The following is a 16,244-nucleotide window of genomic DNA, read 5'->3' as shown; positions in this document are numbered from 1 at the left end:
TATGGTAAATAATGAAATTTAACACTATATGCTAATTTTTTGAGAAGGACCTGTATATGGGTGCGAGTGAGCCGAGATTCGGCCGAGTGTCGGTGCCAATCGCAGCATACTGCAATTGTTCTCGCATGCCGATTTGGCATGAAAAAATCATCGCAGATGTGATCTGCCCCATAAAATAACACTGGTCCAAGTGCTATGCAATGTTTTCTCGCATAGCAATCATCCGCATTCTACGCATGTGTGACCCCGACCTTAAAAAAAAGTCTGGTTTTCCACAACTTTTGTTTGCCGTGGGTCTCAGAAATCAGATTAGTGGCACCCACTCAGCTGATCACTCTGGTGCTCCCATATTAAAGTGATTGCCAGTGATGAGACAACCCTCTTAGGAAGTAAAGGTGGGTTTATGCTTTCAGACATATGACATTAGCCAACCATCGGTCAAATACTTTTGTGCTGATCAGCTGTCATTTAATAGCCTGATTGGTCAGGTAGACCACATTCCCTATGAGCACAAAACAATCAGAAATAGATTGTTCTGTGCATACTGTTCTCGGCAGCACATGTCCTGTTAAGAGAGGACGTGTGCTGCTGATAATGATGTGCTGCCGAGAATGATGGCCATTTAAGCAAGGTTGAAAGTCTGACAATCATGTCACCTGATGAGTAGATGTTTCGCTCACTCATCTGTGATTGACAGTCTGTTTCTATGGCACGATTATCAGGATTCCAGACAGCGGGCTCTGCACTGATGCACTGCTGACAGTCAAAGTGTCAGGGTGTGGTTGCAGATGCCACTCTCAGTGCTGTGCGAGATGACTGTAGCCATGTCGGCGCACCCGCGTGACTGAAAGCCAGCGATACCTGGGAGGAACATAGAAAATGAACTATCGGGTGCACTTCCTGTACAATGGCTGGGCACCTTCATAACGCTAGTAACCTGCAGACTAACCCTTCATCTGCAGTTTCCAAGCTGACAGACTCCTTTTAAAAGATTTTATTTGGAAGGAGAAGTAACAACTATTTAGAGAAGTTGCCATTGGGCAGAAAGACGGGGTCTTTTTCATCTTAGTTTTGAGATGTAACAACTCTAAGCTAAATAAAAAATGTTAAACTTTTGTTTTCATGTTAACTGTTTGCAGCAAATTTTTCTGCACCAAAAATCAGAGGGTAAATGCTGCGGAAAATACCCGCATTTTCACATGTGTTTTTTATGCATTTTTATGTGCTTTTTTCCACCATTCATTTTAAGAGAATCTGTCAGCAGGATTTTGCTACCTCATCTGAGAGCAGCATAACGTAGGCAAAGAGACCCTGAATCCAATGATGTATCACTTACTTTACGGGGTGCAAAGCTTTTAGATTTAAAACCAGGCTCTCCATGTACAAAGTCCATAGACAGTAAGCTGCTTATCACAAGAGGGGGCATTACAGGACTAGTCCGAAAATATTAATCTCTTAGTGATTAATCCTTCACTGTTACTAAACAACAGCACACATTTTGACAAGTGGCACATCCCTGAATTCTGTGCTTCAGCCTCTATCTCCTGCAGTCTTCAGATTACATAGCAAATACCTGCTGACATATTCCCTTTAAATGAGTGACAAACCCTGAATAATTGCTGAAAGAATAAGTATGCTGCAGATCTGGGGGAAAAAAAACGCTTTGATGGTTCAAATCTCAAAGGGAAAAATAATCAGCGTATGCAAGACATTTCAGAAATCTCATTACATTTGCTTGTACTATAAAGTGCTGTTTTTCTTGATCTTTGAAAAATGCAGGGTAAAAGCGCAGTGTGAACAAGCCCTGACAGTCATCACGTATATCATATGCAATGTACATAGAGATGATGCCACATTTACTTTTGCATCACTTTGATGACAGCTTACAAGAGAACATGTCATAACCCAAACAGAGAAGTGTTTAGAGTGGAGATACAGGCATGCCTATTGTTTGCAAAGATAAGCGGGGCCCCAGCGAACAATTAAACCTTTCAATAAATAATCTGTAAGCACATTCCTTTGATTTACTGTTATTTGATACAGCAGTTAGTTTCAATGGGGCAGTTAATATTGATCATGTTAAGCACTGCGGACAAACATGAAGCACTTGAAGAACTGTATGGATTATTGCTCTTTATTCTGTCCGTCTTTCGCGTTACTTGTAGTGGCTGGGAAATTTAAAGTCAATAGCACCAATTAGTATTATATGCCCTTCAAAACGTAAGCCCATGACATAACCCAGCCTAACAGCACCTCTGTGTATGCTGCCTATGCTCCAATATTGGACAGACGAGGACAACCAAGGTCCCGCTCCTCTTATACTCAATTATAAGAGATGTCAATAGCCATCATTTTTTATAAAAGTCTGAGCAGGCTAAATGTAAATCCTCAATGATGTATTGAAGACAACAGACGCGAAGTTCTTCCTTTGCCAAAGTCCATATGTGTGTATGGGAATACACAACAGGATACATGTTGGCTATTCAGACAGAGTCTGACTCGAAGAGGCATTATGCCACGGAAACTACCTGGGGACAATAAAATTGTGTCGAATGTTAAAAGTCTGATCATTACTAACATAATTTAACATTTTAATGCTAAGTACTTTCATAGTATGCCAATAAGGTAGTGGCAACGTGCCAATTACACACTGAACTCAACACAAGAAAAACCTTTCACAATTTTGAAGATACTGAATGAGTTGTATTTAGACATATTGGTCATCTGCCATTCCTTTAGGCTGCAAAAACCTGGTGTATGTGCATTCATATAATTTATGGCATGGACAGACAAACAGAACTAATATAAAAGATCATTTTTCTTGTTCCAATTTGCTCATCATTACAGAAGTGCAAGGCAACAAAGCCAAGGTTCAATTCTCTATAGTTACATGAATATGTGTGTTAGGGCTGGCGGAACGCATCAAATAATATAATTAGTGATAAGAGGTGCGTTCGTAGCCCGGGGTACACCGTGTAGAGATGGAACCTGCTGCTAAGTAATGGCGGACACAATATGGCGCTATAACGTGTTCACACACGGGTTAGCTTCACCCAGTAAGAAAAAGGAGATGAACCCTGTTGCTTCACAGGGCCGCCAAACCGCAGAGTGAGCATTAGAGCGAGGGCACAGAACTCTGCCACAAGGACAGGGGGAAGAGTCCCTCTAGACCACTAGTGCTCTGCGCCGCAACCGCGGTGCCAGGGGAAAAATAACTAATATTTACCGCATGAGAGTGCGTACAGCGCCGCACTGGCGAACCCCACTAACCACCCTAACTAGGGCCAGATAAGTGCACTAATTGCGCACGGTGCAGCACTGGCGGTCGCTGCTGGATAGACGCTGTAAGGATCGTGCTCTTGTGCTTGGATAGCACTGTCTGGCGCTAGATTACTCCATCATTCGCGAACAGTCAACAACTCTAGGGATGGGAATGATTCGGAGCTTTCATCCATTTACAGGCATACATCCACACACACACATTAGTAAGTTTATACTAGCGCATGGCCGTGCAGCCATGCAAACTTTTTATAGCGGAAGCTCTCCGGTACCTTCCTAGTGGTCCAATAGGAGCTTCTGTAGGACCTGAGCATGTGACCCCTGACCGCCAATGAGAAGTCGTCCCTTGGGCATGCTCAGAAGAAGAAAAACAGGACAACGCCTGCTCGCCGCTGATCAGTACTGGTTACAATGGCTGAGCCTGGAAGAACAGCAGTAACCAGCCACACAGTATCAGCTTGAGTGAGACGCTGGGACCGACGTCTCTGCTGAGCAGGCTCCACTGCAGCTGGGGGAGAATGAGAGACCGCAGCGGAGATGGTTCCAGATTCCCCCTGTGCAGTGGCGGGAACTCGACACCTAACAATGTATTGCAAGTGCTTAGTGATACTGCAGCATAGGTGGCACCAAAACACGCAGTTAGAATATACCCAGAAACCTGTCAGCAGAATTATGCTTGGTGAACTACAGACACTGTCAGGTTGGTGCTGTTAATCTGATTAAAATGATACCTGGGGTGAAGAAATCCGTCTTGTGGTTCTTGTGTAATCAATGTTAGGAGTGTTCAGTTAATGAGATGCTCCTGTTACAGGGCGGAACTGTAGGAAGTCTTATCTTTTTGCTCTAGGCCAGGGAAACCAAGGAGAGACCTGCCACAGATCACCCCGAAACACAAACAGTCTGTCTCTCTTTCTGTCTCTATTATGAGGAACATGTTTGTGCTTCAGGGCGGCCTGTGAGCAAGTCTATCTTTGGTTTCTCTGGCCTAGAGCACAAAGATAAGTCTCTGACTACAGTCCCGCCCCAGAGCACTAGCATCTCATTAACTGAAAACTTCTAACACTGATTACACAAGAACAACCAGACGGATTTCTTCGCCCCAGGTATCATTTTAATCACTATTACAGCAGCAACCTGACAGTGTCTGTAGTTTACTTAGTAAATCCTGCTGACAGATTTGCTTTGAAGGATTTTAAGATAGAAAATGTATTTGGAGGATGACTTATGAGGGTATAATAGGTGCCAACATTAAAGTCATAATGGAGTCCTGGGTTCAAACCCCACCAAGGACAACATCTGCAAAGAGTTTGTATGTTCTCCCCATGTTTGTGTGGGTTTCCTCCGGGTTCTCCGGTTTCCTCCCACATTCCAAAGACATACTGATAGGGAACCTAGATTGTGAGCCCCAACGGGGGCAGTGATGATAATGTGTGCAACCTGTAAAGCGCAGCAGAATATGTTAGCGCTATATAAAAATAAAGATTATTAATATTATTATTATTACTGTGGATAGGTTTTGCCCAATGTGATCATCAACATCTGCTGCCAAGTTGAAAGGCAATAGAAAACATCAAAAGGTTGAAACCAACCACAATTTTTATAAAAGCCAAGGGTACCCAAAAATATGAATGTAAATAGCACAATAAAGGGACCTAAAACATAACATTTAATATACTAGTTAAAAATGACATAACCCAATACACACAGACAAACATGTATAATACCAACAGTTGGTCAAACAGTTAACCAAGGAAATCACAGAGAAACGGTACTTAAAGCAGAAAAATACTCAAATTTACAACTGCTTCTCCTGCTAGCGTGTCCTTACCCAAAGCTCCAAAAAAACGGCAGAAGGAGGGTATATAATAATGCTGCTATTTGTACCTGTGTGCTTTTGCTCAGAAATGTGACATCAAAACAGCATCATCAATTCTCACTGCATCTGCAAAAGTCACTAACACAAAAAATGCACCATAAAGTATGGAACAATCTCACCCGTTCCTGAAGAAGCCATACAAAGGATGCACTCCACCACTCAGTCATTTAGGAGATTCAGAAATTCGGTATAACACTCCATAGACCATTTCTTATTCAGGACCACCTCCCTGGGACATGCTAGCAGGAGAAGCAGTTGTAAATTTGAGTATTTTTCTGCTTTAAGTACCGTTTCTCTGTGATTTCCTTGGATAACTGTTTGACCAACTGTTAGCCAAGTTGAAAGGCAACCTTGTCGCTTTATTCAAGACCTATCTCATCGTTATCGAAAGGCGTTAATGTCAATATTGGACAAACTGGAAAGCACACTGCCAAAAATCTCTTCAGGGCCACACTTGTGCTCATTTCCAACCTTCAAGAAGATGTCCGCCTTTATAAACACACATAGCTTTCTGTAATGATGGCCCAATCACGAGGCTGGACAAAAAAAATGTGGTGTTTGACCAGCATTAGAAAAAGCATAAATGATCTCAGTATATTTCCTTTTGTATTTGTGGAGATAACATAATGGAGACCTCGTAATCATATGTATACATCACTAGAATTAACCATTTGCTAGCCAAAAGTGTGCGTTTCAATGTAGAATATAGGCACTGGCTAATGGCAGGTTCATCTGTGCACGCCAACCATTCAAGTCTAAGCTGGGGAACATAGACAATAAGTGACTCTGGAATTTTCCCAGTTTTGCTTTTTGTTACAAACATAGATCACAATACCCCCAAGTGTTTATTTCTGAAGAAGATGAGAGCAGAACACAATCTCTTTACTGTCAAATGAGCTACGTTCTAACAAACATAATAAAATAATTAGATTTGCCTTAAAGAATTTCTTCGGCAACACATGGAAATATGACTCTAGATTAAAACATCAGGAACTAAATTTTCACTTGCATTCATTTCAATTTCAGTTAATTATAGCCCCCGGCTTGATAGCAGTCCAGGCTCCAGTCTTTTGAAGCCCAAATTGGCCTACAGAAAAGCGGTTTCTTACAACTGCGGACTTTGATGAAAATGTAAAGGTGATTCAGCTTGCAGTTTTAATGGTTTAATACTTTAATTTAACAAGTGAGTGCAATAAAGTACTGTCTCCACGCACAAGCAAAAGATCCTTGAAAGGGGTAGCAAAGACGTTAAGTGGGACACGCAGCACAAGCAGATTTCGGAAGTTTGCCTTTCTTGGAAGGGACATAACTCCTGGAGGTCAGGTCTTGTTGGATTTTCTATGAAAGAGCAACTACTTCTCATACTGATAACTTCACAGCTCATCTCAGGTAATGAGGGGAATTTCATTGTCACCTGCACAAATTCCTCTTAACCTCTTATTAAAAAATTCATCCCTCTAGTGAAGCTGTTCTGCTGATTCAAAGGCTTCCATGCAGATGACACATTATTATTAATGTTCTCAAATCTCATTTTGGCCCAGGCAGCCAAAGACTGTATTATCTCTTGAAGGGGAAAAAAAGTCTGTGTTCTTTTGATAAAAGGTAAATCTTTCAAGCACATTAAATTAAAATATGTCTAGCATCACAAAATGCTATTTCCGGAGCAAATAATAAAAAAAAAATAATCTTGATTCGTAGAAATGAGCAATATCCAAAAATAATACCAGTACAATAATATTCTTACAAATCTATAGTAATTGACAACTGTGTTGCTTAGATCAGAAATAAAACTAAAAAAAAAGTTGTCGAAAATGAGAAACATTCTCCCTGGTATCGTTTTCTTAAGGCCCATTTATTAAGTGTAGCGTGACTTATATAAAGTTCTCCAGGGATAATGATATCCGTTACAACTGCCAAATTACTGGACCATAATAATATAATGGGTGCGAGGTATAAAAATTACTTAAAGGGTTTGTGTATAGGGCAAACTCATAAGAAGCTCCTGATTTACGGTAATAAGGCTAATGGCACTCTCCGGCAGAACACAAGATCCACCGTCTTGGAGGTTTGATCATCTTCTCCGCGCAATGCCATAGTAGATATATAATGCTGATATTGATGCTTTTTATTTCACAATATCACATATCTAAAGTAGAAAACATTGAGTACATGGAGGTCTATGATCTTCTTTCCCTTTCTATGTCCCATACAATAAAACCGCCAATAAAAGGAAGAATAAAGGAGCAACCTCTCAGTAAGAAAACCCCAAATACGTGAGCGTGTCAAATAAAAGTGGGAGGGTAGAAGAACCCTCAGCAAAAGGGAGTAAGCTATGGTAACATTTGAATAAGAATGCTAGATTATATTTTTTTTTACTGTTTGGAATAAAAAATCCTAACCTAGAAAAACGTATCTAGTTTTTTTTGTAAGCCTTTCTTTCATACATCTTATCTACAAACTTCTGTTGTCCGATACTATTTCTTTACTACGACTAATATTCTCATTATAAAATGGTATTTCCAATACATGATGTCTACAGAAATCCCCTAAGGAACAACGGCTTTGAATTGTTTTCCTACGAAATAATTTTAAATATAATTTGACATTTGCAAATGAAATATAAGAGAATTACTGTATAGTACTACAGTCAGGGTTAGTAGTCCATTGAGATATATCATGTATTAGATGGTGCATATGAGACACGACAGAGCCGAAATAAAACGGTGAATGCAAAAAATATGGTGTAAACAGCAGGAGAAAAATATTTCAGTCCTGAATTCTTGTTTTCCTAACTATTATATATCATAATAGGCAAAATATCAATAAAAATTGAAACAAATTTTACCAAATTTACCATGTCACAGGCAACACGAGTTTCGAAAGGATTTTTCTCTATCAACCCAAACTGTAGTGAAAATCAATGGAGTGGGCAGGGCAAGCCTTTATGTGATGGGGTTGTATGGATAGTGGATCATGTGAAGGAGCAAAAATGATTATTACAACAATATTATTAATATTAAAGTCTCGACCACATATCAAGTAGACGCCAGGTCTTCTCACACTCTCTGGAGACACATTTTAGCAGCTTGCACATTTTTTTTTTTTTTAAATCTCTGATCTTCCCATGGTGAGTAGAAAAAAAAAGCAAAATGGCACCATAAAGAATGCAGTTTCCTCTCAAAATAATGGTGTGATCGATGATGGCCACAGCCTTAACATAACCGAGCACAAAACAGCCAACCATTATTGTGATGCTACAAAAAATAACTACACATATAAATCTCCGCTTCACAGCATAGTAATAAATGTGGTGGAACGTAATATACGCCTTAAAAGCAAAGCTTCACTACTTAAAGTTTACTTTAAATTCCACTATTGAGCTACAAAGAGATGTGTATTTCTATCCAATATATCTTACTAAGGCTTTATGTCATAAAATAAATACTTCAATAGTTCGGAGCAGAAGCATCAAATACAATAGGTACCTGCACTTATGTATGTAGCATAAGCTGGAGATCGAAACCACAGAAGTCTCTTGCAAAAAGGGACTAAAATGCTTAAAAGAATTTTATAATCTTGGAGTGAAAAAATTGCTAACAACAAACTAAAATTTTAAAAAAATCAACTTGGTGTAAAAAAGATTGCTAAAAACAAACTATTTTTTTTTTACAAAAATGTAAAAATACGAAAATGCATAGCACAGCATAATATCAATATTTTATTTTAAAAAGACGAGAATATGTTTACAATGCATTTTTAAAAGTTTAGTTTGGGGGGTGTGATTGATAAAATATTTTTTTAAAAAACTTTTTTTATTTAAAGCTTAAATAAGATCTAAAAAAAATTAAAAGAATTATAAAATATCTTTAAAAAAAAAATCCTTAGGCATCATGGTAGCTAATTACACATCTGCCAAGTCAATTAAGGTTTTTCTTTTACTACGTGTTTTGAGCATGCGGCCTCATTTGTTTTATTTTGCTATGAATTTAATACTTGGGTTATGTCCAAGGCAGATTGCACAAGCCAAAATTTAGCTGGGGTAAAAAAAAATAAAAATCTGTTTATATACTCTTTCACGAAAGCACTAGAAACTAATTTATGTAGAGGCCAGATTTCTAAAACATCGAGGGAGTGGAGTGGAGGAGGAGGCTATGAACACACTGACATGCAATCCTACATTAAAAAGGTAGTTTGATCGTGCCATTAAGGCACATGAGCTTTCCCAGTTGGAATAAAAGCACCTTTACAAAAGGACTAAACCTAAACTACCAGCTTTCTGGTATTATATGAACTCGACATATGTTTAACATCTTCACCGATTGCACAAACACAACCACGCTCACCCTAACCAGAACTACAGAAATGACAAAATCAAAAATAGAATATCAGATACATAAAGAACACTTTTTGAAGGCGCAGTAAACACCGAATAACTTGAATAACGTCAATAACTATATTTTATATGACCCTTTTTTATAGCGTCTTTCTCTTCCACATTATGTGATATTTACAAACTTTGAATATGGTCATAAGCCGAGAAGGTACACAAAATATTAAAAAGTACATGAGTCAGTTCATTTTTCTTTGTTAATCAGATTATGTATCTAGCATAGATATTGTCACACGTCAATGTCTTTTAGGATTTGTATCATAGCGTGAAGAATCACCTTTTAGGATACACGTTTAGGAAGAAGATGATCTTCAATAAGATGTCCTGAGCAATGGAGAGCTCATAAAGCACAAAGGTATCATCATTTAGGAGCAATCTAGAGCCAAGGTGTCGAAAACATTGTGATAAATAGCTCAGCAATCTATCTAAATGAGTGTCAGTGAAGGGCAGCATCCTGCAGGCTCTTCGGGGTAGTGAATGGCGTGTGCATTCTGGTGCCTTTGGTCATTTCTCAAAGTTGAAGCCAAAGTGCTAAAGCAGCACTACTGTTTACAATATATGTGTTCCTCGGCACCGTGTCAAGATCAGATAACAGGACTTTGTAGACCACAAGCAAAGAGTTCTCCTCCTTCACAAGCCTCCTACTGTAAATGTGCACACCACTGCCTGGAACTCAGGGCATGGCTATAATTGATGGCTAAACGCTGAACAGTCCAAGAGTCAGGCTTATTTAGCAGGGCAGAAACTTCTAACTTCAGAGCAAAGCAAATTTAAAGGTGCGAAGGTCAAACTTTCTAAGAATTATGGCTTTAGAGACAACCAAAGTTTTAGTGTTGGAACTGGACTATGAGAAAACTTGTGAGCATATAAATCACAGAAAAAAATAAATTTAACCTAAAAAAAGGTTAAAAAAGGTTACTTTCAATTATGTAGTTATTTATTATTTCCATCTTATTTACTAATATTGATTTTGCTTTGATAATAAAACATTTTATGTTAAAGTGCATGCGATAAGTGAGTATACGTACACACTTCCAAGAAATGCTTATATATGACTATTAAAGAAACACAATGATTCTACACAAACTATTCATTTTACATGATGTCAAAATGTAAAAATAAGAAATGCATTTTAATTGATGCCACTTTACATTTCAGTTATTGATGGCATGCAGAGAAGAGAACAAAATAAAGCCAAGCGGGCTGGTAAGTGGACCTACATTGAGCACTGTGCCGGTGCTGGTGCTGCCATTCTGTCTGTGCCAATCCGCTGAAGCATGCTTTAAGAGCTTTTTCCTGGAGCATGCAAGAAGACGGGCTCGCAGTGTAGAAATCCAGCATTTGTCCAGGGCTCACAGCTAGCACATCCATACAGTCAAACATGATTCCCCCCCTATACAGGATGCCTGTAAAAGTGCTTTTCCTTTAGGTGCAGAGTAAAATGGCATCTAAAAGTACACCCAACTCCATCAAACTCTGCCCCCTTTTTTTGGCACGTAGGCTGTTGGTCTATTTCCCAGACCAGAATCATGAATTATGACAGACAACACAGCTAAAAGCCTGTAATTGATCCAAATGATCATTTACTATTTTCCAAGCTTCCCAGCCATTCCAGCAGTGTAGGCGAGGGGGATGGAGAAATCCAAGCTGTCAGCTGCAGGCAAAATGTCTCTAAATTCCTGGAGGTGCTTGCTGCCTTCTGCAGCAGCGAAGAAGCTGCACCCGCTCTCCAGTTGTAACTGAGCTGAAAGTGGGTAAAAATAACAACATTTATTTCATCCAGGGCTCAGGTCCCCCCTTCTGCAGCGAATAGATCCTTCTGCTTTTGAACAGCTCACTTCCTACTACTTGTGTCACACAAAATGAAAGATTGGATTGCCTAATATATGCGAGTGAACTCTCCATGAACCCTTCCCAGGCTGCTAACCTTCAAATGACCCAAACCAGTCTGACATCACCAACTCCCAGGATTCTCACACAGCTTAAAGACTAGCAGCAGCCCTGCAGAAGAGCAGAGAGATGCAGGCAGCCGCTCGCTCCTTGTATTATCTGGGCTAGGATTCTACGTTTACTTTCCAAATGTGAATACACAACCAGAAAAAGGAAGGGACTGTACACACAGTCCTCCTGTGTCAGTCGCCACCGGTCGCCAGTCGTGTTTGTTCTACGACCGGCACCTTCTCGCCGTGTTCATCAGACGTATACATAATCCAGCTTTCTGTCATCCTCGCTAAAGACTTAGCTGCTCCAATTTTGCACAGCAGATAATTTTACTCAATTAAAATTCAATGATTTCAGCGTCACGGATGTATTTCCTCCTGTATATATATTTTTACGCAGTAGCATGTCTGCAGATAACCAATAAACCACAGCTATGTCCTTGATAAACGGGAGAGGCTGGGGGGTGAGAAGACACATATGTCAAATTTAATTAGAGCTCTGTGCTTTTCCTTTACTGGAACAATAAGACGGAAAACAATTAAGGGCACGGCGGCGGCGGCAGCCTTGGTGTTTATATCACAGCACAGTTCGCCTTTGGGTGCGTCTGCTTGTATTCTGGTAGCCCTGATCACCCCCTCTTACAGCCCGCCATCAGCACAAGAGGCCACTGTTGAGGCATCCATAAAAACCATGTTTTCCTTACGCTTCCTCTACATGAGAAGGGTGTACTCTAAAAAGTGAATCTTCCCACTTCAGAAAGCCATCGTACAACACTTGGCCTTGTAATCTGCTGGCGCTACTTTCTTCACAACATGAAGACCTTTCTGGCTCAGCATCACCACTCGATATTGTGGAAATAAAAGGGTCATTATTGATACCACTGTATAAAACAATGAACGCCACAGTAATAAAGTCAGCTACGCAGTACATAAAAGATGCCGCAAATACTCAATGTCACATAACGTAGCTGTAACTGAGTAGTTAACCACCAGGAAGGTTACATTTCAGCACCATAAACAGCTAAAGTGGTTGTTAAAGAGTTGAACCTCCATAATTCTGCGTTGAATTTGGGGCCTTGAAAATTTCATAGCAAGTGCTCCATGAAGACAAAGGAAAGATGTATACATGTGTAACCAATAAAAGGATAGCGATCATTTTCATTTTTGAGATGAAAGCTTGACAAGTAGGTATGAGCGACTACTGTGAACCTATGTGCTAAGGTAGCAGGGCAAATTTCTCAAGCTAGAAATTTACTTCGAAAAGTCGTAAATTTTCTAGTGTAAATATATTGAAAAACATAGTATAATGGCAATTCTATGTGATACTCATCCCAGCACAAAACATCTGAAGATCGAAAAATATGGATAGGGCTTCAGAGTTGTACCAGTCTGACCTGGCATTCTTTTTTTTTTTTCACCAAAATGTTTATATTGAGGTACAAACATAGCAATACATAAATTACCAGATCAGAAGAGTACATTGATTTTTGCAAACAGTATAAAAGAAAATACATAATAGCATATGAAATGAGAATTTACTTCATATCTTGGGTATAATAACAACCCCCTACCCAAACCTACCTATTACCACCCCAACAACAACCCACCCTTCTGGCAAGAATTAACCAAGAAGAAACATATTAAACAACACAACCCTAGCGAGCGCTTCTGATACCACAGTTGGGAATTGTTTCCCCACTGCTTCCAAAATTTGGCTATGGCCCCCTCTTTACGTTAACCTTTTTCTCATTCAAAATAGGCACTGGATCATTCTTCTACGTATTGTATTGCTCAGTTGTAGTGGAGCAGAGGATCTAAGATCTCCCACACACCCTAAACACAAGATTTGGCATTCAGAGGCAGATGAAGGTTATATACCTCTCTAACCAGCCATATTGTCCCATAATTCCCTAAGACTGTGACATTACCACAACATATGGACCAATTCTGCCCTTTCCTCACTACATCTGGACATTGGTCATCCAGTGTAAGGTTCTTTTTAAGCATAATTTTGGAGTTCTCCTTACTCTAGGAATAATTGAGATTTTCTCTGTGCCAAATTAATAGACGTCTTTCCAGTAGATTCCATAATATCGTCCCATTCTTCTGAAGAAATGTGACCTATATTAATTTACCATTCAGATCTAATGAAGACCACAGGGTCCCCTGAACCATGAGATAGCAAAGATTTATGCATTAATGAAATCAGGCAGTTAGTTGCTTTTGCTTGTATAACATAGTCCAGAAGACCGTTTGAAGAGATCAAACACATTTTCCTGGGCCCTTATAACTTGTTTTAACTGTAGATATTTGTAAAAATCAGAGTTTCGTAACTGGAACATCTATTTTAGGTGATCAAATGTACAGAAGTATCCATAAAAAATATAACTGATATACTTTAAGTATTTCAACCCTTGTTTTCTTGATTCACTGAACCCTTTCAGATGATAGAGCTCACTCAGGAATAGATTATTCCATATTGGAGAATATTTAGAGCAAGCTCCCATACCCCACAATTTTTACAGTTCCAAAATATTATATGTTTAAGAGTAAGGGTCGGGGTGTTACTGGATTTGGCTATGAGTATATTTGCTTTTAGGAGTTACAAAATATTATGTATGTTCTCCCCGTGTTTGTGTGGGTGTCCTCTGGGTTCTCCGGTTTTCTCCCACATTCCAAAGACATACTGAAAGGGAATTTAGATTGTGGGCCCCATCAGCTACAGTGATGATAATGTATGCAAAGACTGTAAAGCACTGGGGAATATGCTAGGTCTATATAAAAATAAAGATTATTATTATCCCCTCCCCCCATGTATTTCAGTACCACAGCCCCTGCATCCACCATTTTTCCAATGCCCATGACCTAAATTTTGGAGCTGAGAGGCCAGAAAATACCCCACATACATTTGGAAGTTCTAAACCGCCATGTTCCTTGAGCAACTGTAAGTTTTCCTATTTTATTCTAGGGACACCTTTTTCTAGACCAGAAGATATTATGCATTTTCTTCAACCAGTGCTTTGGAATCCAAACAAGGCATAGCATACAGAGGGTATGAGCACATTTAAACGAGGTTTGTTCCAACAAGGGCAGAGAGGGATAGTTTCCCCCATGCTGTGACTTTAATTCTTGGCTTAACTACCAGGGGATTCCAGGGGATTCAGGTTTAAAGGGATGTAGTCATTAACCTCACTGGTATTTAAACTTTTGCACTGCCGGGAATGCTAAAGACTCATTTGGTTGAAGATGTACATTCTTATCCATTGGGGAAGTAAAGTCAACTTCGATCAACTAATATTAAGGCCAGAAAAGACCCCAAATTTAGAGTTTAATCCATTATTAGTGAGAGAGGAATTCAAATTACCAACAAACAGCAACAAGTCATCCGCATACAGGGTGATCCGTTCCTCTTTGCCACTGTATGTCAAGCCCCTAATACTCGGGTGTTGTCTAATTATACAGGTCAAAGGCTCTATTGCAATTGTGAAAAGCAGGGGAGATAGAAGACAACCTTGCCTTATTCACCTAAAAAGATCAAAACTCTCCATCATACCTCAGTTAGCTCTTATTCTAGCTGTTTCACTTTTATAGTAATATTAACCATTTGATAAAATCTCTTCTCCCTCAGTACTGTACACATACAGTGGGTACGGAAAGTATTCAGATCCCTTTAAATTTTTCACTCTTTGTTTCATTGCAGCCATTTAGTAAATTAAAAAAAGTTCATTTGCTTTCTCATTAATGTACACACTGCACCCCATCTTGACTGAACCCCCCCCCCCCAGAAATGTAGTAATTTTTGCAAATTTATTAAAAAAAGAAAAACTGAAATATCACATGGTCATAAGTATTCACCTTTGCTCAGTATTGAGTAGAAGCACCTTTTTGAGCTAGTACAGCCATGAGTCTTCTTGGGAATGATGCAACAAGTTTTTCACACCTGGATTTGGGTATTCTCTGCCATTCTTCCTTGCAGATTCTCTCCATTTCCGTTAGGTTGGATGATGAACGTTGCTGGACAGCCATTTTCAGGTCTCTCCAGAGAAGCTCAATTGGGTCTAGGTCAGGGCTCTGGCTGGGCCAGTCAGGAATGGTCACAGTTGTTCTGAAGCCACTCCTTTGTTATTTTAGTTGTGTGCTTAGGGTCATTGTCTTTTTGGAAGGTGAACCTTCGGCCAAGTCTGAGGTCCAGAGCACTCTGGAAGAGGTTTTCATCCAGGATATCTCTGCACTTGGCCACATTCATGTTTCTTTCAATGACAACTAGTCATCCTGTCCCTGCAGCTGAAAAACACCCCCATAGCATGATGCTGCCACCACCATGTTTCACTGTTGGGATTGTATTGAGCAGATGAGGAGCAGTGCCTGGTTTTCTCCACACATACCGCTTAGAATTATCACCAAAAAAGTCTATCTTCCTCTCATCAGACCAGATAATCTTATTTCTCAGTCTAAGAGTCCTTCATGTGGTTTTAGCAAATATTATGCGAGCTACCATATGTCTTGCACTGAGGAAAGGCTTCCGTTGGGCCACTCTGCCATAAAGGCCTGAGTGGTAGAGGGCTGCAGTGACAGTTGACTTTGTGGAACTTTCTCCCATCTCCCTACTGCATCTCTGGAGCTCAGCCACAGTGATCTTGGTGTTCTTCTTTACCTCTCTCACTAAGGCTCTTCTCCCATGATTGCTCAGTTTAGCTGGACAGCCAGGTCTAGGAAGACTTCTGGTGGTCCCAAACTTCTTCCATTTAAGGATTATGGA

General features: G+C 39.7%; 1 protein-coding gene across 6 annotated transcripts in view; it reads right to left on the bottom strand.

Moving 5' to 3' along the window:
* The window catches only part of RARB (retinoic acid receptor beta), a 985,731-nt gene that overhangs the window by 277,572 nt on the left and 691,915 nt on the right, over positions 1–16,244 (bottom strand). The window contains exon 1 of one of the 6 annotated variants that reach the window (XM_069730001.1): positions 10,766–11,402. The exons of 3 other annotated variants lie outside the window; for them this stretch is intronic. In XM_069730001.1, the coding sequence (XP_069586102.1) occupies positions 10,766–10,928 (163 nt within the window). In that variant the 5' untranslated portion in view covers positions 10,929–11,402. Of the gene's footprint in view, positions 1–10,765; positions 11,403–16,244 lie in introns of those variants that run through there. 2 more of the 6 variants (XM_069729997.1, XM_069729998.1) reach the window with 2 other exon arrangements.

The sequence above is a fragment of the Ranitomeya imitator genome, chromosome 6 (assembly GCF_032444005.1).
Source record: "Ranitomeya imitator isolate aRanImi1 chromosome 6, aRanImi1.pri, whole genome shotgun sequence".
NCBI classification, from domain to species: domain Eukaryota; kingdom Metazoa; phylum Chordata; class Amphibia; order Anura; family Dendrobatidae; genus Ranitomeya; species Ranitomeya imitator.
Note: the sequence above shows the minus strand (reverse complement) of the source record. Positions and strands in the feature narration are given on the sequence as shown.